At 37.1% G+C, this 24,159-nt stretch overlaps 1 protein-coding gene across 2 annotated transcripts in view; it reads left to right on the top strand.

The window, feature by feature from the left end:
- Window positions 1–6,916: 6,916 nt before the first annotated feature.
- Window positions 6,917–24,159, top strand: part of PALLD (palladin, cytoskeletal associated protein) — a 200,464-nt gene continuing 183,221 nt past the window's right edge. For both annotated transcript variants that reach the window (XM_071556213.1, XM_071556214.1), the window contains exons 1-2: window positions 6,917–7,034; window positions 12,107–13,144. In XM_071556213.1, the coding sequence (XP_071412314.1) occupies window positions 12,108–13,144 (1,037 nt within the window). In that variant the 5' untranslated portion in view covers window positions 6,917–7,034; window position 12,107. The remainder of the gene's footprint in view (window positions 7,035–12,106; window positions 13,145–24,159) is intronic.

The raw sequence follows: 24,159 nt of genomic DNA on the forward strand, positions 1-24,159 counted from the left end.
CTATGATAATAATTATAGATGTAATTAATGCATTATATAATAATTATTATCCCAATTCCATATAAAGTATGTTTAACTCCTCCTCTAAGACTGTTTGCATCAACACAAGGTTTCTCACTCTCCAGTCTGTTTGGATTATTTTTGAATCTGAGAGTGGCAGCAAAGTGAATTAAGTAGCTTGTTTTTTGGTTTATTTTGTTTAGATCACATCCCTTCTCTCTTGTTATGTAAAGAAAAATCTAGATTTATTGGTTCTGTTGGATGCTAGTCTTGGACAACAGATATGCCTCTGTTTCTCTCTGTACCACATGTGCAACAGTACAGTTCAATGCTATTGCAAGAAGTTTTTCTGTAACAGATTTATTACCTAAAATCTGTAGGTTACAGCCAGGTTTTACCCTTGCCCAAATTTCAAAGCAAATAATGTATATATTAGATTGCTCATATAGTATCTTAGAGCCTCTTGTGATAGTGTTACAAAAACCTTTTCTCTTTCACTTGCCAGGTTCTTTGGATTTTGATGGCAAAGACAGAAATTGTGTTCCAAACAGTCTGAAAGTGGTTTTTCCAGTAATCCACTTAGATGTATCATTGTTTCACTGGCTCTCTCTGCTGTCGCACTTAAGTTTTTAACCCTCAAATGCATACTGGTATCATCGTCTTGGCTCTTCCAGCTGCTTCCTCCTAGGCCTTCATTCTTTCTCTGACAGGTTGAATAATAAGCATGATTAACTGTGACATTTCACCTTTTAAAGAGAATTTCTTAGTTCACTAATCAATCAGCCTGAATCCCTTTTCTAGACTAATATCACCAGGCTCTTATAAGGATCAGAAAATTGCTGTATAAAGTATCACTGAAACTCAAAGGACATTTCACTGAACAACTATAAAATACATTAATTTAAAATTAATTGTTCCTTCTTTGATACAGGGTATCCAATTAAAGGAGCACATTTGATGCTGTAGAATTTCAAACATGGAACAACATACCTGCCAAAAACTGCACACTTTATTTTGATTCTGACCAAGGTATGAAAGAGGACAGAAAGTAGGTGTGCAGACCTTGTCATGCATTTTTTGTGTTTGATGGTGAGTAGAACCTATCATGTTATGTCTGGAATATACTTTTAGACAGGTTTTCATCACTGTCTAATGTACTCAATTTGTCTCTAAAGTATTTTTTCCCACAGAAATGATCACTCTAGGAAAAGGAAAAAGCTTGATCCTGCCTAAACAGAGATCATGTCTAACAGCTTGTTTAACTTAAAAAATCTTGGATGTCATTTTTTCCAGTTCACCAGTGCCAAAATATCAGTACTGGACCCCTGCAGTGTTTAGTCATTGGCTCTGAAGCTGTAATGCCTAGAGAGAGAAATGCACTTTTGTAAGTACAAAATCAGTTCTCTGTCAAAATTCTAACTTTTGCTTTTGAGAGAACCAGTGGATTTAATTTAGAGGTCTAAGCTCTATAAATTTACTCCAAAATGAAAAAATATAAGCATTCTCAGTGCTGTCATGTAAGCTTTCATTGCCACTGAAAGGGCCTGCTCTCTCAGAAGTTCTGAGGCCTACTTTATATCATTCCTAAAAGCACCTATTTTGAAAAATTGTTTGCTACATGACATATCTCTAAAAGTAAATGGTTTGTCATGAGAGAATATCAAGGATACCATCAGTGGAAAAGTTATCACAAGAAGTGGATCTACGATGATGACACTGGGCTGGAAAATATTATGCTGAGAAATGACAGACAGAACAATGATATGGCTGTTTAAGGACATTTTCCAGTTTATCACACAGATTAAATAAAACTATTATGGTGTCCCAGTTCTATTTTCCCTTAGTCATCCCCACTCCACTTTCTTCTTCCCAGAACCCTCAGGGCCATTTTCCTGCCATTTTGTCTATTACGGTCCCTTATTGGCTGTTGTATCTGGTTTCTTATTGGTTGTTAAATATACCTTCCTATTTGTTGTTAACACTACGTTCTGATTGGTGCGTTTCTCAATCCCTTTCTTGTCCAATGGGATTGGGGAACTACCCCTTTTTCTGGAAGCTTCTCCCCCTACCCTATATAAGTGTGTGCTATACCCCAATAAGTTGCTCCTGTTTCACCCTCGCTCCTGGTTGTGTCACTGTTCATCCGATTGTTGCGGTGCTTCTGGGGGCAATGGGAAGCAGGGGCCGATCTCCTCTTCCTACAAACATAGGAAACCTCCTACAACAGCCTGCAGTTTTTTTATAATGGAATACTGCATTCATGTTTGAAGAACATAGGGTCTTTAAACATAACCCATGTATTTGCAAATCATAGGTATGAAGAACATTTCACCCTGGGAGAAAAAAATACTCAGTTTAGTTTTAGGGCATTTAACATGTGCTATGGTACAATACATCACTCCCAAACTGTAAACACAGGCATTTTTGGTTTTAATCAGCTTTAATCACTGCTTTGTCTGATCTCTTTTCATTTCTCATCAGGAGAGAAAGGAAAAAATCTGTTACATTTTACATCATACAGCCTATCATAAAACAAAAATTAAGTTGCTGTTGCTTGTCCTTGTCATATTCACCATGTCTGGAGTATTTCTGCCACCACCTTTTTCAGCACCTGTTTGTTGGCCAATCAGAAAAAAGTAAAAGGGCTGAAGTCTCTCCAGCTCCATGGAAACTCTTTCCAAAAATACCCCCAAGCTAAGTGCCTCCTTAATAGGAGCTAGTGACTGACAAATCTCTCAGCAGTTCATTCGAAATAGCCAGCTGTGTTTTAACTTTTTTTTTTAATTGAGTTCTACTAAAGTTAACAGTAGAAGTAATCAGCTGTTCAGTGTTCCTCCTTCAGCATTCACTCCTCTTTCCAGAAGTATGGATGTCACATTCTTGCACATTGTCTTTGCATTGTGACTTCTGGCAGCAATACACAGCTGTCTACCCCTATCTTGCATCAGACATGCTTTTAGGTGGCAGGCTGAGCCTTCCTACAGGCTACAGGAATACATTTGGCATAATCAAAAGACAGCGTGCAATAGCTGTTAAAAGGGTAAAGTAATGTAAAGCTGTATTATGATAAAAGCAGAAAGAGGAGTAAATATTTATTTTCTTAGAGATCTGCATCTCACAGTTTTTTGAAAGAGGCACATTCCTTTTTTCAAAGTTAATCCTCCTGTAAAGAAAAAGGCTTTTATATGGTATTGAACTTCAATGCTGTCTGTGTCTGCTCAGATCAAACACATTTCACATGCTGAGCAGGAATCTGGGTTTGCCTAGCTGTGAATATAAACATGTTAAATATGCACTATAGGCTTGCAGCTAAAATTTACCTAATAGAGATCATTTTCATTATGAAGAGAAAAGTCTAAATCTTAGTGCATACAACATAAAAAGATAACACATGATGCTATAAAACATTTTTCTCACTACCCAACTGTGGGAGTTTTATGATATGCATATAGAATCATAGAATCATAGAATCATAGAATCGATTGGGTTGGAAAAGACCTCCAAGATCATCAAGTCCAACCCTTGGTCCAACTCTAGTCCATTTACTAGATCATGGCACCCAGCGCCACATCCAATCTGTGTTTAAAAATCTCTAGGGATGGTGAATCCACCACCTCTCCGGGCAGCCCATTCCAATGCCTGATTACTCTCTCTGGAAAGAATTTTTTTCTGATATCCAACTTAAATTTCCCCTGGCAGAGCTTAAGCCCATGCCCCCTTGTCCTATTGCTGAGTGCCTGGGAGAAGACACCAGCCCCCACCTGGCTATAACTTCCCTTCAGGTAGTTATAGACAGTGATGAGGTCACCTCTGAGCCTCCTCTTCTCCAGGCTAAACAACCCCAGCTCCCTCAGCCTCTCCCCATAGCACTTGTGCTCCAGTCCCTTCACCAGCCTTGTTGCTCTTCTCTGGACCCGCTCCAGCACCTCAATATCCTTTCTGAACTGAGGGGCCCAGAACTTAACACAGTACTCAAGGTGTGGCCTCACCAATGCAGAGTACAGGGGAAGGATCACTTCCCTGGTCCTGCTGGTCATGCTATTTTTGATACAGGACAGGATCCCATTGGCCTTCTTGGCCACCTGGGCACACTGTCAACTAGTCTTCATATAAAAGAAAAAATCAGAACCTTAAAATATATTCTTCATAGAAATATACAGGTTAAAGCTGATGTGAATAGGACTCAAGCACATACTTTAAATTAAGCAGTTCCATACTAAACAGGGCATAGAGGGATGAGTATCTTTTCAGATATGGTACAAGCAGTGATAACAAATGTAATTAATTTATAAAATAAAAGAAATTGTAAAGCCACATGAATGACTAATGTACAGAATACAGGACAGAAATCAACTTAAGACTAACAGTTGAGGCACTTAAGTTCAATGAAAGTAGAGAAAATTACGGCTACAGTCTTGAATATGGGCTTCTTAAAAAAAACCTCTTAATTTTAAAAACCATATTCAATTCTGCTTTGCACAGTTGGGACACTTAAATTAACCATCTAACAATAATGGTTTGCTTTTCTCCTTTCAAACACTCTACTTAAGTTAGAATGTTACTTTCATGATGCAGATTTTCCAGTAGAGTGATTCAATTATAGTTTATTTCACTTCTTTCCTTAGAAAATTACGTAAGATTAGTCTGAGCTTATACATTAAAAAGGGTGCTTAGATTTCTAAAATTTATCATATAATCTGAATCTTTGCATGCTAGACTAAACAATCTTAATTATATTGCCATGTGCTAAACTGCCAAATTTTATTCTTGCTTTCTCTACCCTTGTGAGATTGCATCAGTCCCACCTTCTGTACCTTTCACTCCTTTCCCACCTGTTCTTACTCCAACATGAAATTGATTTATTTAGTTTTTGTACTTTAAGACCATCAACTGTAATACAGGCTTGCTTGAATTCTTATTTGTATATATTCCCAAATGCTGAAATGTGGCCTTTCTACTTAAACCACAGAAGACTGTCAATTCATAGTTTGTTGACACCCTATTTCTTGTCCTTTATTACCATTATATGAGGCCTTACATATTTTAATGAAACTGGGCTGTGAAAAGGCCTTCTCTGGGTCATCCCACAGAGGTGAGCCGAGCCCGTGCGCTTTTTTAAGGACTTTCATTACAAAACACCAGCACTATTAAACGAGATTATCTCTGCACATTCTCTCTTCTGAGGAAGCGCTTCCATGGGGACTGTGCCGCGGTGCAGGGGCTGACAGTCATGGGGGGCCCGGCGCAGCTCCATGGCACACTGCACACCTCACGTCTTGGCAGCCGAGCTGGTCCCCATGGCCCCCGCTGTGTCACAGCACCCTCCTGGCCACCACTGCCACACGGGGCATTGGGCTCCGCTGTCTGTCCTCTCCCTGCCGCGCCCTGCCCCTCAGCCGGCGCTGCCGGGCTCCGTCCCGCGCCGGGGCAGCCGTTCTGCCGGGTCAGACCGGGCCCTTTCACCCCCGGCACCATCGCCGTTCGGCTGGTGGCTTGTGTGACCACTAACCCCATTGTGTGGCCACTGACCCCGCTCCGCCCACAGTGCCGCACGCCGGGCCACCGAGCGCCAGTGATCGGTGAGCGGAGCTTGGCAAGGGCAGGGACAGGCTCAGAGCCCAATGTGTGTGATGGTGACGGACCCTGGAGGGAGTCTGAGGATTCAGACAGGCTCAGACAGAGGGATGCTGCCAGCGCTGCCCGGGCCAGGGCACTGCTCGCACTCAGGGAACTTGGGCAGGGACACCTATATCCCGGACACAGTGCTTCCTGACACGGATCAAAGAGCTTTGCTCCGTGTTTCCTCACCTTCATGCTAAATCCTGTGAGATTACGGTGAGCTTCACAGTCCCAGAGGTAAAAGTGTATTAACCACAGTGCACAGGGACACAAATCCCTAACAAAATTCCTTTGAGATTTTAAGGGATGTTGAGGGCAATCACCAGTCAAATAACTATTTGCCCATGTGGTCAGTTTTTACCTGTCTGGCTGCTAAAAATTAAAAAAAGATGGCCTCGTGAGAGAGAAGAGTATTATGAGTATTACTAGTAGCCTTGAGATAAGGGAATTTACAGCTTTCTCAGTCTGAAGTGGGTTGCCTCAGCAAGACCTTAGGCACCATGGATCTTGGTCTGAGAAATCTTTATCTCTTCCCCAATTTAAAAAAATGTATTAGTTCTTTTTGAGCTGCTTATTAGCCTTCCTTTCTGTTTTACAGTTTCCTTTCCTACTCCTAGCTGTGGTGGTTCTGGAAAGTTGTGGCATTTTCAAGTTTATTGGACTCTTGTACTTGCAGCCCTTCAATCTCTTTGTTGATGACGTATTCTGTAAAAGAAGGGTGGGAGTTGTTATTACTATTCTTTTAACAGTTTAATTTTAACAAATGCTGTATTTCTTCCAGTACTGGTACAACTGCTTGCAAAAACTGAAGGTGTATGCATTTTTTCATTTAACTCCTATGAAATTCCTCAGAGAAACTACTAGAATCTTGGGAAAATGGCGTTTGAGTACCATTGACACTGCATGAATATTTCACTCTCTTTGACAGTTTCATACAAACATGATGGGTAGGTACTTCCAATGCACTCTATAAAAACATAAATTAGCTCCAGCTATGGAAAAAATCTATTTCCAATATATTTACAAACAATATTAAACATTTTTGCATACTGAGGGAAAACAAAAATAACCCAAAGCTATGTAGCATCAAACTACAGCAAGACATTGACCCAGTCTGTTTAAGCGCAAGCAACACGATCTTTTTTTTTTTTTTTTTGCTCTTTCAGAGGTGGAAAAAAATGTCTGTAACTCAAAATAACTGGATGTTTCTGTGGCAACTGGTAAAGGGCGTTTTATCTGTCTCTGATGCTTAAAGTAGAAGCAGTTCTTAGATTCCTATTTGAAGTTTGCATACTGGTGTTTGACTTCAGGTCTTGGAAAGAAGATTGCCTATCTACTTGCATTTTTATCCTGCTGCTATTTAGAAAAAGATACAGAATAACAGGAACCATAACAAAGGTGTTCTCCTTTCTCAGGTAAGTACATGAATTACTAGGATACAGAGCCGTGTTTGTTGTTATATATTGGTTTTAGCCCAATTAACAATAAAAGCTTCTTCATCATGTAGCATCTTCATCAGATGGAGTGGAAAACTTGTACAACCAGAATAGCTTTGTGGTTCATGGCATGAGATGTTGAATAACTCAGGATGACTAGAATTAGAAACTATCATTACAGTTTCAGGAGAACAGTCTATCTATGCTCAATCAAATCTATCAGTAATGAAAAGCATCTCCATGGAGTTCTGTTCATCAGCTGAATTTTCCATAATACTGCGATACAAATGGAGTGAGCATATTAGCCATAATATCCCTTGTCCTGTTTGATGTTATTATTAATTTCAAAATTCACATATAATAGCTAAAATATTACATCATTGCATATTATTGCATCTTTCAAAATGTAATTGTTTTAGTCCCTTTGGCATTCATTTATAGTGACTTACTGCCTTTACCACTTTTGTAAAGGAGAATTGAGATTAGTTTTGTAATAAAAATTTAAAGTCTTGACCAAAAATTAGGTTTTCAAAAGATTCAGTACAGGTCAGAGCATATAAGTATTCCCCAAATCTTAGTAGAATGATACTGGGAAAATTTGTTCATGACAGCTGTATAAAACCTTGCTCTAATAAGTTTTCAAGTTATAAAGAGTATTTAGTTAACACTTGAAGCTAATAGGAATAAACTGAACACAGATTTTTCAATTTCTGGGCAAATGTTTCTATTATGCGGTACAAAGAGTAATGAGCATACCTGATTTACACCAAAAACCCCGGTGTAATGGTATTCATAAAAGTCAAATTGCTTTAAATTCCTTTTAAAATTATCTCTTCAGGTGGCTCCAGGCAGATATATTTTCCTCATCAAAGTGACAATTTAAAAATGTAATTCCAAGAACCAGGATGTCATCTACCCACTCCCCGTAGAAAATGCTGAAGATAGCCCAAGGCAGCTTGTTACTGTTTATATGCAGGCTATTTTTGATTCCCATTCCAAGGTCACTAGGTCTTGTGCATTTAGTGGAAACAGTGGGTGCCCAACAGAGGACCTTGATTCTACTCTGTGGGTGACTGTTTGAAAATTAGGTGTACAATGGTTAACTCTTATATAAGCAGCTCCTTTTTTGTGTTCAGTTTTTAGACTGAAATTTTCAGAATGACAATTCTGATCTTATTTAACACACTGAAACTGTAAAATTACCTGAAATAAAATCCTTTTAATGAATTTCATTACAACACAGTAATAATAGAAATGAAAAATGCATTTTGATTTTTTCAATGTTAATAAAACTGTCAGTTGTGGGGTCTTTTCAAAGCATACATGTTTTCCAGGATTTTGTGTTTTATTTCTGAGGGAGATACTTCTTTTCTGATGATAGGATGTAACTTGAGATGTGAAAATTCAGTAAGTTAATTTATTTATACAGTGTAGTAGTACATGGTTACAGATTGATAACTATAAATTATCACAAAAAGATGTACTATTTCTACTGATAGCTCTAAAACTGTTAAGGGTCTTTTCCAACCTAAACGATTCTATGATTCTGGTTTATTCTTTCTTAGAAGATTTTAAGGTACACAAGGAATCTATTAATTTTAAACTGTTCTTAATAGGAAAAAGGAATTATTTATTGTCATGAAAACAGCTATTGTTGTTTAGGAAAAGAAAAGTAAAGAAAGATCTGTTAGGATAAAATGATATGGAAAGAAGATGCCTGTTCTTTGAATTTATGAGTAGTAAGTGCACAGACCTTTGTGCCACTTCCAGGCTTAACGTTGCTTCTGCTGGAATTCCAGATAGCGGCAGCCTGCTGAAACATGAGTTCAGTTACCAAATATAGATGAGTGGGGTACGAATTACATAGTTACAGAGAGGACAGATGTAATGCACAGGCCACAGTCTTCTCGATGCTTACTGAGAACCAAGCAATCTTTAGTGAATAGCTGGAGCAACTTTAAGCCTACTTAGATAAAGAAGGAGAAAACCAGCTTTACCTGCTACTAATTATACTTAAGACTCTGCATATTGATCTGCTCATTATAAGGTCTGTTTTATATTTTCTGTAAAATGTTATTAATGTACTTTGGGGAGTAATTTTGTAAGATTTCAAAATTCAGAGAAAAAATGTGTGCCTTTTTTGTTTTAAAGAATCTGACTAGATACATCTCTTTCATGGTTTGATTCTTTTGAACAGATAGGCTTTGTGTGATATTCAGTAATAATTTCTTGTGGGACAGGTTCTAAAAGTTCAGGATGCTTATACTTTTCTTGAAATGAGTTCTTTGACTTTCTATGTTTTTCCATATTTTATTATATATCACTGCAAAACCTTAATTTGATTAATTATTTAATTCCTGGTAATGGTAATCCAGCAGATTTTGAATTTACTATTTACCATATTATTCCTTAGAGTATCTATATTGGGATTTGAATAAATATTTAAACTGCATGATATAAATATGTATTTTTGCTTGGAGTAGTTTTTACATATAGACAAACAAAGCACCATAAATAGTCTGTATGTAAAAAGGTGGGAAGTACAGGAAGTAAGAGGTTATCTGCATGCAACAATGTATTTTATGTTTGTATCTTTAAATGATATAGTATATGGCTTTTCAGGTTACCTAATGAGTAACGATGATGAAAACTGTTATAAATACATTGTAGTCTAACTTGGAGAAGCTAGAAATAGCATTTGAAATTTCTAATTATGATCTTATATGCTACTTGATAGGGTTAGTGATACTTCACCTCCACTTCACTGTGCTTACAGGTTGCACTACAAGAATAGTGGTTTTATCTATTGCACTGTGGCTGAAAAATGTCGGTATACTGGAAGCTTCCATTCAGTCATCTAAAGCTAGACATGTTAATCCCTTTTTAGGCATCAGATCTTTCTCCCCAAGGAGGCTGATCAGCATTAGAAATTGCCAGTAACCAGCACATGTTTAAATTCATCTATTTAATCTAAATATCCAGGTATAGACATTTATGTAAATTTAGACAGTGGGCATTGAAAATTATAACATATGTACCTATTGTATTTTGAATGATTAAACTGAATATCAGGAAGAGATACACTAATTTATAGCACATTCATTTTAATCATCGTGTCATGTGGCTAACAATGAGTAAAATTGTCCTCCTACCCATAGCGCACTGAAACAGCAAAGCATCCTGGTGTTGGAAGGCAGAGGAGTTTATCTGAGTATGTAAGGTGTCACTTTGAGATGTCAACAAGCTAGGAACTGGTAGGTATGAGATTTAAATAAAGGCATCATTTGAAGCATGAATATTTACAAGTTTTCTAATTAGTAAACTAGCAATTTTGCTCATTTGAATGAACAAAATTTCATTCAAGTTTTTTTAAAAAGCTAAGATTAAGGAGAAAGAAACTCTTCAGGTTTAACTCTTGGTTCCCTGGCATTCATCCAGTTAATGCCTTAACAGCTGAACCTCTTAACCAACTGTTTGCTGGGCTTCTCAGATTCATTATTTAAAGCCGCTATGTAGCAGTCAGTTACACTGTACATACTTTTTTAGACAAGAGATTTTTTTTGTTGACAAGAGATTTGTATGGTTGCTAAATTTGTTGCTCTCTAAACACAGATAAAAGGAAAGTAAGATGTAATCCCACAAATAATAAGATTATCGCTGTATTCTATAAAAACATGTCAAATCCTAAAATGTTTTGGTTTTCTTATACTTCTCTTTTATTTGTTAGTTGTATTCTGTTGGCAAGACAAACTGGCATATCAAGAAATGCACATGCCAGGCCAAGAATTTCAATAATCTATCAGTCAGTTAATGACTGCATGCTGGGTAAGCCCTGGTGAAGTGACTAAAGGTAATCGGAGTTTTCACAAGCTGATGTAAAATACATCCGAGTGCATTGCATGACTGTCAAGCCACCACCGATCTATCAGTGAAGAAATACTTTTGACAAGTAAGAGAAAATACAGGTTTTTTTTAAAATCTTATGCAAAATTGACCTCATAGAAACTTTCATAAAAAAAGAGACTTTTCAAGGGTAACTAAAACCACTTATATTAAACTTCATTAAATGCTTTCCAGAAACAATTATTAGATCAGCCACAATCTAATGAGCAGCTAGACAAATACATTTTTACAGGGAGATTTTCAGGCAGATCGTTCCCTTGGGAAAAGAGTGGTCTTCTGATGTCTTGCTTCTTGCTGACTTTAAAGAGGCAGAAAATGCACATTCTAATTCTGAAATCATGTTGGGAAACTGGAGATGTATAGATGTTTCTGTAGTTTATGAAAATGGTATAAAACATACATTATACACTTACATAGTGCAGGATGATATACAGGTTGTGAAATCTATTTCTTCAGTGTTTTTCTTTTAGCATATGGTAGTTTGATATTCCATTTACCAGAGTTGAGGGAAGTGCTATTAATTGGTAACAATTTAAAAACATTAACATGATAAGTAAAATATTAAACACATTATCAACATTAATCAGAAAGAATAACTTGGAATTTCTAATCCAAATAATCTTGTGTTGGTCTTCATAATGGTTTCAACTACAACACTTTTCCTCTCAGAATTTGATGTCTTAGTGTCTACAAGGCAGTGCTATGGAAAAGAGAAAAGTAAATATATTCCCCAAATCTTCATAAGGCTAGAATCAGAAAAAAAATCAAGTGTAATAGCATTAATATGAAATAACAAATCAGAGGTGAAATAACAATATGCATACATACATACATAACATACATACATACATACATATTGGTCCACTGGAACTGAGCTTGTGCTAGGCAACACACAGACAAAGGATGTCTTCCTACCTCTGAGGGAAGATGGATGAGAAAAATGACTCATAAGTGCTCTTATTTCCACCTAGGCAATTTGCAGCTTCAACCCATTCCAGTAGAAACCAAGGTTTATGATAAGTATTCTATACACTGCTGGGTTTTGCTCACCTCTCAGTTTTGTGTCTGTCTTAGGGGAACCAGGATATAACTGGGCTTTTTTTAACTGAGAAGATTTTTCATTAAGGAGTTGTACTTGTGTCTTCCAGGATGCAAGACAGAAGTCGTGGCCAGGCATTGCCTCTTTCTTTAATGCTGACAGAAACTTACTGTGCAGAGAGAGACGCCAATAAGGGATATCCTGAAAATATGTCAGAAGCTTCATCTTATCATGACTTTTTCTATGATTCCCTGTCAGAGATACAGAATGGTGAATTTTCAAATGAACTTTCTGCCTTCCTGACCCAGGAGGAGATAAGTAAGAGCCTTGACATAGCTCGAGAAGCCATTGCCAATTCCATGAAGGAGGATCAGAATGCAGCACCAGACTTTACTCATTATGCCAACACTTCTCTTTGTACCCCTTCAGAAAAGCTTTCTTTCAGGGACAGAAAACTACATGAACAAGATCCTTTACAGCGGTCTCCAGCAAGCAGTCTGACTTCACCTGCCACAAGTCACATTCTGCCAAGGAATCAGAAAGAGCAGTCCACCACACCTCAGACAGGAGATAGTTTTGTCACAGTTTCCAGGAGGCAAGCAAGCACCTCGCCTTTTCTAGCTGCTAGTCCCAGCTTCATTAGAAGACTGAAACATTCAGAGAAATACAGTCCATGTGTGTCAAGCCCAGATTCTGAATCAACATCCCAAGAAGTTCCTTTCAGGAATAAGCTGTGTGACAAAGCTGCCACATTCATAGATGAATTGTCATCTATATTTAAACAGGCAGCAAAAGCAAGAGGCCGAAGTCCTGATGGGGACTCTTCTTCTCCAGACAGTGGATACCTGTCTCCTAACAAGAAACAACCAGTTTTAAGTACCTTGGTGAACCAAGAGTTTGACAAACCACATGAAGAGACTGAGCCCGAGGCAAAATTACGTGGAGTTCATCTGAACGGAGACCACTTTTCTGAAAGGGGAAGCATCACCCAGGGCAAAATGGTCCTTTGCCATCCCTTTATCAACATGGAAGAGAATGAATTTTCACCACCTCAATTCACGCAGAAGCTCCGCAGCCAGGAAGTTGCTGAAGGAAATAAAGTGTTGCTGGAGTGCAGAGTTGCTGGCAACCCAGTCCCTGATGTCAGGTAAGTCACCAGATATCGTGACCCAATTGTGGAAAATACCTAAGTACAGGTATCACAGTGGACCTGCTTAGATGTAGTCACACAGCTTTGCAAAGCACATGAGTAGCAGATTTGGATGTCTTTACTTCTCTAGTGTTTCATTGTTATCTGCTTAAGAAATTACTTTCTGCCTGATTCAAGAGCTACATGGCAAAATTAAAACCAGAATTGGCTCTAGCAACATTCCATGCAATTGTTACCTCATTAATCTAGGTAAAAGAATTCACAGTTTGCCTCTGAATGGCATATCTCAGGCAGCTGATACACTTTTTACTGCCAATTATTTAGAATATCTCCAAGACCCATAACAATGGGATTTGAGGTCTGTACTATAATCTAAATTTTCTAAATCTAGGCAAATATCCTATTGTGTAAGACATTTCTACAAGACATTAAGATGATCCCCATTTCAAAACTTCTTCTCATACTTTATCGTGAAATTTATGTGCATTTGCTTTTGTTCAATAATAAAACCTAAAACTAACTTTTGCATAAGTTTGTCTGGTTTAGGTGTTTTGTTTTATTTTTATTATTAATAACTCACAATGCTTTCCACTGTCTCTCTTTCCTTCTAAAGTTAGTAGAGTTTGGCACTTCACAGGTCTGAGCCTTAATGCTAATATTATGGCCTATTACACACAGAGATAGATTATACCTTCTTTATATGGTGCCTCACAAGCTATTTAGTTTAAAGGCATACTTAATATTTTCTAAAGAAAATGTTGTTGAAAAATTCATGTTTTGGACAGGATAGAATTTGCAGTTCTACATTCAGAACTTACTGTAGGGTTCTTTAGTTACATCTAAGGCAGCTAACTCTTTCAAAGTTCTCAACATTTCCTTAAAAGAATATAGGAATCACTTTCTTGTAACACTTGTGCTTTTTATCATATCTTTTTCTGTGAAGTCAACAAGATTTAAAAAGTACAGATTTTAAATGTCATGCTATAGCTATACGTGTTTATATATGCTTTCATTTCAAGGTGAAAAATTACTTTGTAGATATTATCTCCAGAGACTCTTGTTTGTGATTGTTGAAGACAACAGCATTGCCCTTACCCTTATCTGAGTTTTCAGTGTATTCAAGAGAAGCTGAATATTGAGAGACACTGAATTTTTTACATGGTCTAAAGATCATTTATAGAGATATCAAGTCTCTTCAGTTGTTCTTGTATAAAAAGTGGAAAAAGTTGTACCTCACCACTTGAGTACATTGGTTATGCATTCAAGCTTAGGTTGTCCTACAAAAATGAAGCCAACTTATCTTCTAAATCAAGATAAGCTGTAGATCTAACTATGCCTAAATTCAAGCCCATCAAGAAATATAACAGACACGTCATGTTATTATAGTTGTTTATTTGTTTGTTCACTTTTTAGTATCTGCTGGAGGAAAAAAGGACAAGAATCATAGTCATGGGTGCAAAAGACTTCCAGTTGTTTGTTCACCTTCAGACTTCCACGAAGCAGGAAAGGGAAATTGTAGAGGTCACACAATTATGACAGACATGGGCTCCTCCTTCTTGTGTTTCTTTCCTTAGTCTTCCTTCTCTCACACTATGATGTCGTGGCCACCAGTGATACTGATTAGGACATTAGACAAACAAAAGCTCTAACTTCTAGTAATTCTTTTGTCGTGGTTGTTGTTGTGGGGCTAGGCAATATTTGTTCTTTGATCTCCAACATTAATTGGATGCAGAGGGAAACAGTGACAAAGGATGAGGAAAGGTCTGAGGTACTTAATGCCTTCTTTGCCTCAGTCTTTCATAGGAAGATCATTTTTCCTCTGGGTACCCAGCTCCCTAAACTGGAAGACAGGGACAGGGTGCAGAATGAAACACTCATAACCCAGGAGGAAATGGTCAGCAATCTGCTATGCTACTTAGACATGTACAAGTCTATGGGGCTGGATGAGCAGGTGCACTGTTTTCTGGGTAAAAATCTGGCTGGATGGCCAGACTTGGAGTGTGTGCAATGGAGTTGCATCCTTTTGGCAGCTAGTCACCAGTGGTGTTGCCCAGGGCTCAGTATTGGGACCAGTCCTGTTGAACAACTTTATCAATGATCTGGACCAGGGGATCATGTGCAATCTCAGCAAGTTCACAAATGACATCAGGTTGGATGGAAGTGTTGATAAGCTTGTGGGTAAGAAAGCTCTAAAAAGGGATCTAAACACACTGGATTGATGAGCTGAGGCCAATTGTCTGAGGTTCAGTAAGACGAAGTGTCAGGTCCTGCCCTTGGGTCACAACAACCCCCTGCAGCACTACAGGCTTGTGTCAGAGTGGCTGGAAAGCTGCCAGCAGAACAGAACCTGTGGGTGCTGGTCAGCAGCAGCAGAACATGAGCCCACAGTGTGCCCAGGTGGCCAGGAAGACCAATGACATCATGTATCAGAAATAGTGTGGGCAGCAGGACCAAGATCAGCAGTGATTGGCCCCCTGTACTGGGCACTGATGAGGCTGCACCTCGAGTACTGTGTCCAGTTCTGCAGCCCCTCGCTATTGGAAAGACATTGGGGTGCTGGAGTGTGTCCAGAGAAGAGGAACAAAGCTGGTGAAAGAACTAAAGAACAAATCTTATGAGGAGTGGCTGAGGGAGCTGGAGTTGTTTGGCCTGCAGAAAAGGAGGCTCAGAGGAGATCTTATTACTCTCTACAACTACCTGAAAGGATATTTTAGTGAGGTGGGTGTTAGTCTCTTCTCCCAGGTAACAAGTGGTAGCATGAGAAGAAATGGTCTCAAGGATCATCAGACATGGTTTAAATTGGATATTAAGAAAAATTTCCTCACTGAAGCCATGGTCACACATTGCAACAGGCTTCCCAGGGTAACAGTGGAATCACCATTCCTGGAAGTGTTCGAAAGGCATGTGGATGTGGCAACGGGAAACATGGTTTAGTGGTGAACAGAGTGGTTGGACTCAATGATACTAGAAGCCTTTCCCAATCTTACTGACTCTATAATACAGTTAACTGATACTTTTTGAGTTGTAAAATAGAGTACTAGCAACAGACAGAGGGACTACTCTTAAGGAAAAAAGTAATTACTATTAATGAATAAAGAACTTTTCACCTAATTTTACCCATCTGTAGATTAGATATTTAACATGACCAAGTCACCTTAGACTCCATCAGCACTCACTAGAGAAAAGCACATCTAACAAAAGTCACATAAGAACTTAAGTCAAATACTTCAGGCTAAAAATTCTTTATTAGTTTGTTAGAAAAGGTGAGGTGAATCCCACCCATCTCTATGCCAATAGATGGTACAGGGAGAAAGAGTTGCTCTGTCAACTCCATGCACAGATAATGTAACTGGAAGGAAAAAACCTAAGCAGTCTTTCTCACAGGTGAGAGTTTACCATGACGCATAATTGCCTCAAAGGAACTTAGTTTTCCTAGAACTTTGATATTTTTAACATCCATATTCCAAAAACTTGAAGAGTAAACTTTCTTACAAAGTTTCTTACTAAGAAAGCAAGAAACACAAAGGTTTTTTTATAGGGTGCTACTTACCAAGTCACTAATAAAACTGAGACTCAGTTTGTAGGCAATACTGCTGTACTAGAATGAAACAGTCTGTTGGCTTGAATGCTTTTGCCACTATGAGTCTATTATGCTCAAATATATATTTCAGTCCTACTGAGTGAAAAAATGCATTTTGTGGGATCAAACTTATCCTAGAATAGGAACAATAAACATGGAAGTCTAAACCCAGAAAGAATTACTAAACATATGCTGCATAGAACCTAGGGTCAACAGGAATTTACTTTCATAACACAGTAAAAACGCCTCACTGGTGCTATCAGACTCGCATATTTTGTGTTTCCTGGCATTGGTATCAGTAAAGTTCTGTTCAAAATGGATTGGAAGTTATGTATTTCATTTATGAAATATAGCATAGACAGTGTAAGCGAGTTTGACAGCATCACTGAGGTTGCAGTGTTTAAAGCAAGATGCACTGTTGTAAAACTTCAGTATCTTATCACTCTTATTTTACCTGGCAAAACATCAGTCTTCACTTTAGTGATACAATTCCAGAAATGTACATAAATATTTAACTGAATTAGGAAACTGTACACGCTATGAAGATATCTTTGCTTAGATCTTTTGCATCATTGTTATATTCATTTCAGACGCTGCTAATATCAATATATTTGCAAGAAATCTAAACAAAATAAAAAAGCTTAATTATCTAAATTCTAATGTAAACTTTGCTTTCCTGAATCTTTAACTCTTACAGAATCATAAAATAAGAATGTGAGTCTTAATCACTGAGCAAAGTGAATCATGAGAAACATTGCTGGCATAATAGTAGATTATTTTAAAATCAGGTATACTTTAATCACATAAATTATTTTGTAACTTCCATCTTATTTCCCTTTTGAAACCCATAATTGTGCTGTGTTAGTAGTCAGTAGATACAACCACAGCTGAATTGCTGCAAAGAAGCTTCATGCCACCTTCTGTCTCTTGCAAAGCTCCGTGAGAGTCAGTCTGATACACTGTCATGGTCCACCCTCAAACTTGTTTTACCTAACAATTGTTAATGATTCTCCATCTGGCAACTTAAAAAGACACATTATTTAATTGCAAAAAATTATTTTTCCAAAATTCCCAGCAAAAAAAATTTTACCCTTTAGTCTCCATTTCATTCTGCATCTTCAAGAGGGGAAAAAAAATATGGCATCTGTGCCTCAAAACCGACTAATTTTGGAAGTCGCTGCAATCCTGCCCGTGTGCTTTCTGCAGTGACGCTGCCGTGGCTCAAGAGGTCACTCGCACACAGCTCGGGCAGCGTTTCCCTGCGGGCGGCACAGAGCCCCTTGGGGAGCGCTGCGGCGGGGCCAGGGGAGCAGAAGTTAAGGCTCGCTCAGTGGGTAAGAGACGGCAAACACTTGAGTGTTGTTTGGGTGAGACTCCAAAGTCTTTGAATCTTGGGGAACGGAGAGGGTTCTTTCCTTAAAAGATAAAGAAGCACGTAGAAAAATCTGTAATGGTTTCTATCTACAATAACATTACCAGGAACTTCTAAACAGTTTCACAGTATCACCTAGGCACATCACTTTCCTTCTGTCTGGATTTGAAAGGGAGTGTTATGGTGTATCCCATATGTATCCAGTAAATAGTTAATGTGATGCAATAGAAAAAGGCAAGCCTGTTTAAAGCCACTGACCTATTGCAGAGCAAGCGAAGAATGCCTTCTGTTTGTGCCACTTTGAGAAACATTTTCTGTAAATGGGAGTTTGATGTGTTTTTTTGAAAAAGCAAAACACCAGTGATTTAATATTAGTTGACAATTCTCTTCTATTTCAGTAATGAAAATAATCTAGGATTTTAAAGCACTTTACTTACATAACTGTTTCATTAGACTGGATTTCTGGTTTGTAATACATGGGGGAAAAAAATCTTTGGAGCATAAACTTGTGTATTTGAAATATTTGCTGTTGTCTGAAGAAACTGGCCATAAGAAAAAAAATGTGTAAAACATATTAAAATTTGTAAAGATTTCTAAACAGATAGAGAGAAAAAATCGATATTACAGAACAAACTGGATAGCTACCTGGTTTGTGAGGTGTGGGAGTGAGCCATTTGGCATATGCAAAACTTGCTGAACAGGACATGCAGAAAACAGTGTGAGCTAGAGCTACCATAGCCTGTACATTTGCATACGGCAATAAAATCTGCAGAAACCAGGCTTCAGTTGTTCTGATTTTTCCCAGAAAAGCCGGTTTCAATAACATAGCTACTGCAAATACTACTATTTTTGGAACTCTGTGTGGTAAGTGTGATAAAAGTAGAGAGCAACTGGGATTTTTTTTCTCAGCTGGGAAGAAAATAGCTAGAAGCCATAGTTCCTAAAGTCATGATGAAACAACAGTAGTTTAATGGTGACAAGAAAAGCACTAACTTGTTATTTTGCCCAGCACTCAAAAAGTTGTCCAGCCTAGTAATAAGCATGGCTAGTATTAAGGCAGCATCAAACACTGGTGGCCATGAGATCATCCAGTTGGTCTACCCCAGAGCAAAAGGCCTTCAAAAGAAACTACTGAGGCATTTCTGACCTTTTAGTATGTTACTGTTTTTCTATGCCTCACATTTTATCATGGATTCAAATAATCTTTAATAACTGTCTTTCTTTCCTTTCCCTAGCTTTTTTTTTGGAACTAAACTTTCCATCCTCAGCCTATATGAAGTTGAGCTGGAATCCTCTGAAGTTACAGATAACAAAGTTGCAGAACCTTATCATAAGCAAAGAAGTAATGTAAGGACAAAGTGTATGTTGGAAGGTTATTTGACTAGGAAAGCCTCTTAAAGTTCCTTGGAGGTAGTTGTACACAGCTGAAAGTCAAACCATAAGTGTGATGGTTTGAGTGACAAAACTTGACCAAAGTAGCTTAGTTCTACAAGTGGAAAATAAGTTAACTTTGACAGACAAAGTCGCAATTAGAAGTCTAGAGTTGAAATCCAAAAGAAAATTATCAGTTAAATTTCAAGGACTACATTTTTTCAAAATTCAATTTCTAACTTACTAGTTCTACTAGCAGAAAATTAGATATCCTACAATGAATATTTTGTCACTGGTCAGAACAATTTTTACATTTCTGAGCAGCCCAGATTACAATGTAAGACCTAGCAAAGTACTGAGTGGCTTGAAAAGTTCCAGGATATCTGTCTTTGAAAGAAGGTCTAAAACATGTAAAATACAAGTTGAAACAGAAATATTCTATGTTACCCTCAAAACCATTCTATCAGTCCATAGCTGTCCTTCAAAGTACATCAGCAGTGCAGAACTTCAACTATGTTAGCATTGAGCTAGCTAAAACAAATCCCAGCTGGGAATGACTTAGTCTCTTCAGCATTTGCCTCACCACCTGAATATTTAATTGCTTCTGAGATCTGCCCTTAGCTGTAAGCCATGATTAAAGTATTTTCTGAGGTCTGCCCTAAGCTGTAAACTATGATTAAAGTATTTACAGATATTCACCCAGATTCTCTAGCACAAGAGGTATTGAAATATTTTGTGCAAAATATATTCTCTTCCTTCATCAACAACAAATTGACACAAAAAACTCCAAAACAAAATTAAAAATAAGGCACTTTCCACATAGTACATGGCAAGAACAGAGCTTCTTTGCATTAAGGAACTATTTGCTCTCATTATAACACTTTACCGCTCATAAGTGTTGTTTATCTAGATTTCACTATAACAAATATCCTAAATCCCCACCTAGAAACATGTAATCCAGAACTATTCTTAGACAATATGAAACATATGCAAATGACAGTACTTAAATTTATAATAAAGCCAGACTACCTTGACTTCTACAGCTTCAAAAAATTATCCAGTTTAACAGCCTTAAAAGACTTTGAAGTCTAAAATCAAGCAATAAATTGTGTCACCACCGTAGTCTTCCCATCAAGCACAATTGCAAAGGAAACTGAACATCAGATTAAGTAATGCTTAACACAAATCTACACAGTTGGGTAAAACTGCAGGTATACAGGACTACAGTGACTGAACTACCTTAATTGCAGTTGGTAGTGTTTTTTGTCTTTTGAATGTAAGAGGTGTCACAGATGTAGTTTCTACTTCTTTACTTGGTATGACTTGAGGTAGGAAGATCTGTGGTTTCGAGATAACATTAAGTTTTGTTACTAAAGTCTTTTAGGGGGTAAATTTTGTAGCTGTAGTGAAACACAAGTGTCTTGATGGGAGATTGAGATTTCTACTAATTCTATAATGGCAAGGATTTAATACTATTTCTTTTAATCAAATATGAGTATTTATTTATGTATGTGTAGTAATGGAACATATTTGAAAATTCTAGGTGTCCTTTGTTCAAAAAAACCTGATTTCAGGTGCTCTCCTTGCTTTCTTGTGTGAACTCTTTAATAGTCATCTTCAAAACTGTTGTGTTGTTTTTCTACTTGTAAAGTCTTAACTATTTAAGTTAGAGTTTAGAACCAGGTGGTACAGGTCCTGCTTTTCAAATATTTTCATAAGTTTATATTCACATTTATGTTATTCAAGATGGAATCTTTAGTGAAGTTATTTTATTATGAACTTATTTAAGGTATTTGTTAATTCCATTCTTGCTTTCATTTCAGAAATCTGCTGAGGAGTAGTATGTTGTTAGTATTTTATATACTTTCAAATTAATATAAAGTATCCATAGATATGAAAATTATATGTCAGCATCCTTAATATTTTTGTCACAATAATATTTTTTACTCTTTATCAATAATATCTTCTTTACTTTTGTTGGTTTTTTTCTTCATTTACAAGTCAAAATAGTAGCTATTTGCAGTTTATGTCATTACTCTTTTAGCCCTTCTTTCCTTCTTATTATTTTCCTTTTATAATCTCTTTATTGGTCCATGCCATGCCATTCTTATGTCTGATGTTTGTTTGGTTTTGCTGCTTTTCAGACAAGGCCTGCCCATCTCCAGGCATTCCTGGAGTTTCAATTTTCTTTCAGAGCTGATCTGGAGTGTAATGTTGGCAGTCTTCTCTGTGACTTGTGAAACTGCTCCGTAATTCTGTGTACCTTAGAACAGTGCTCTGGAGCAGTGGGCTTTATTGGGGAAGCGAGGGGTTATACTTTAGCACAAATGGGTAAACTATTGCAGTGGCTGCCTGTAGTAATTTGTGGCCTGCAAGTTTTAGGTAGAAAACATGCATCTTTCAAATAGTTCCCTTTCCATTCTCCATTCATTTTGTGGCAATGAGAGTCCATACCCTGAGGATTTTCTGCATCTAGGGGAAAACACTCAGTGGAGCAGAGGCCTGTGCACACCATGTGCCCACCTCTTTTAAAAAGCAGTGTGACATATCTGAGCAATGCTAGCAGTGCATCAGTTTTCTTAACTTGTAACTTCTTTTACCTTAAAACCACTTGGAAAGAAGATTTGTTATCATGTTACTTAAGAACAGCATTTAAGAGACTCTTGTAGTATATGACAACCAAATGCTATGTTTGGATGGGTGGGGTTTTTTACTTCCTTGCCTGTCTAAAACCATGCAGTATAGTATTTTTAAAAAGTATCTGAAGATCCAAGCTCTTTTCTCTGTGAAATGATCTTTACAAAGTCGAGATTGTGATAACAGGATAATTTATGAAAGTCTATAAAATAAACAGATTGCTAGAAAACTTAGGCAGAGCAATCCATTGATGTTACAAAATGAATATCCTAAGATCTAAAATAAAGAATGTGTGAATATGGTAGGGAGGAGGGTGACCTGTGGGGACATGAACTTGTTTGTTTTTTTGTAAAAGCCTGAGGAGGATCTGTAGATTCTGGACACTGGGCTTTTTCTTATATTTCATTTATTTTTTGTCTCTGTAAAATAGTTTTGACTGCATAATGCATGCATTTCCTCATCTTTGTTATATGGGCTCTGTGCATCACCAGTCTCTGTTAGTTTACCATTTTTCATGAATGTGAAAATAGCTCTTGTATATTTTTGGTTTTGAAAGTTTTGTGTTTTCTTTTAGGGTTTTTTGTGGGTTTTTTCATCCCTAAAATAGGAAGAATAAAGCCCATTAGTTGCATGAAGATGGGTACTGTAAGAGGCAGTTGTAAAAACAAAGGGATAGTTGCTGAAACTAGAATTGTTGTTTCAAACTGGAATTAGGAAGAGAATTCCAGCTCAGTTACTTTATTTTTCTCTGTCTATTTGTGAATGCCAATGTCTCTGGTTTGGTTTTTCTGATTGTGTTACTGAAAGTTTAAAAGCATTTCATTTCACTTCTTTATTCTTTTTCATTCTTTTTCTGCCTCTCAGTAAAAGAATGCAGATCTAAAGTGCCTTGCTAATGCCCCATAAATAAATAACATATTGGCCGGTGTTTATAGAAAGATTCAAAAATTAGATGAAAATGTTATCAAAATCCATTTTTAACTTTTTCTATTCTTGATGGCTAACATGAAAAGCTTAAAAGTAAATTAATAAAAATTATGCTGATATCTGCTTAATGAAATAAACATAAAGAACTTCTAACTTATATTTACATATGAATTGAATGAGACTTGGATGACCTTTCAAATAATGTAGAACTACATGTCTTCAGAAAGTTGTTTCACTACACTAGCTTTGTCCATGTTAAACACTTTTAGTTTAAAAACAAAGTTTAATTTAGGTAGATTTAAAATACAGATTTAAAGTGTTGTTGAAACAGTGTCAGAGGAATTATTCCAAGAGGCTGCTTTAACTTCATGTTTCAGAATTTATTTGTATAGATCTTACATGCTGTCTCTGGGCCTTTTCAGTATTCTGCAAAGGATCAACAGCCAAGAAGTCTGACAGTGAGGAAATACATTAGCAAATTGCTTGTCATAAACTAATTGAAATAATTATGTGTGCAAATTAAATGTAGAGGCTAAGTAGAACAGAGGTAGGAATGAACCTACATGATTTAGGACTACTTTATTTGTACTGAAAGAGAAGAGAAAAAGTATTGATGCTTTTCATGGAGAGAAGCATTTGGAGTCAGTAACTCTGGCAGCATTACTTATCAGTGTTCAACAGCTATAAAGTGCTATTCCAAATCCCATTTAATATCATGCTTAAAACTCCTTGACATTTGCTCATTTGCCTAAGGGCAGTACCACATCTTGGATTGTTTTAAATTTCCAAAGGGCAATTATAGCAGTTTAATAATGTTATTAAGCAGGACATATCTTTTTAAGACATAATATATTGTTTCATAGATATAAATTAAGTAAATACAGTGATCAATTTGAAACTTGATACTTCAAAAATTCTTTCCTAATAAAAAAAAGCTTTGTCACATCTGAAATACACTCTGTAAATGCGTTCTTGGCAACACGAAAGCTGTCTTTAAAGATATGGATAATGAATTTCAACAAATAGGACTTTTCTGCAAACATTCACAGCTGATGACTGAGAATGTTGAACTTCAGTTTGTGCTATTAGAGCTGCCAAGATCTGGAGAGAGGTAGAGAAGACTAT

Source organism: Pithys albifrons, chromosome 5 (assembly GCF_047495875.1).
Source record: "Pithys albifrons albifrons isolate INPA30051 chromosome 5, PitAlb_v1, whole genome shotgun sequence".
In the NCBI taxonomy this organism is placed as follows: Eukaryota; Metazoa; Chordata; class Aves; order Passeriformes; family Thamnophilidae; genus Pithys; species Pithys albifrons.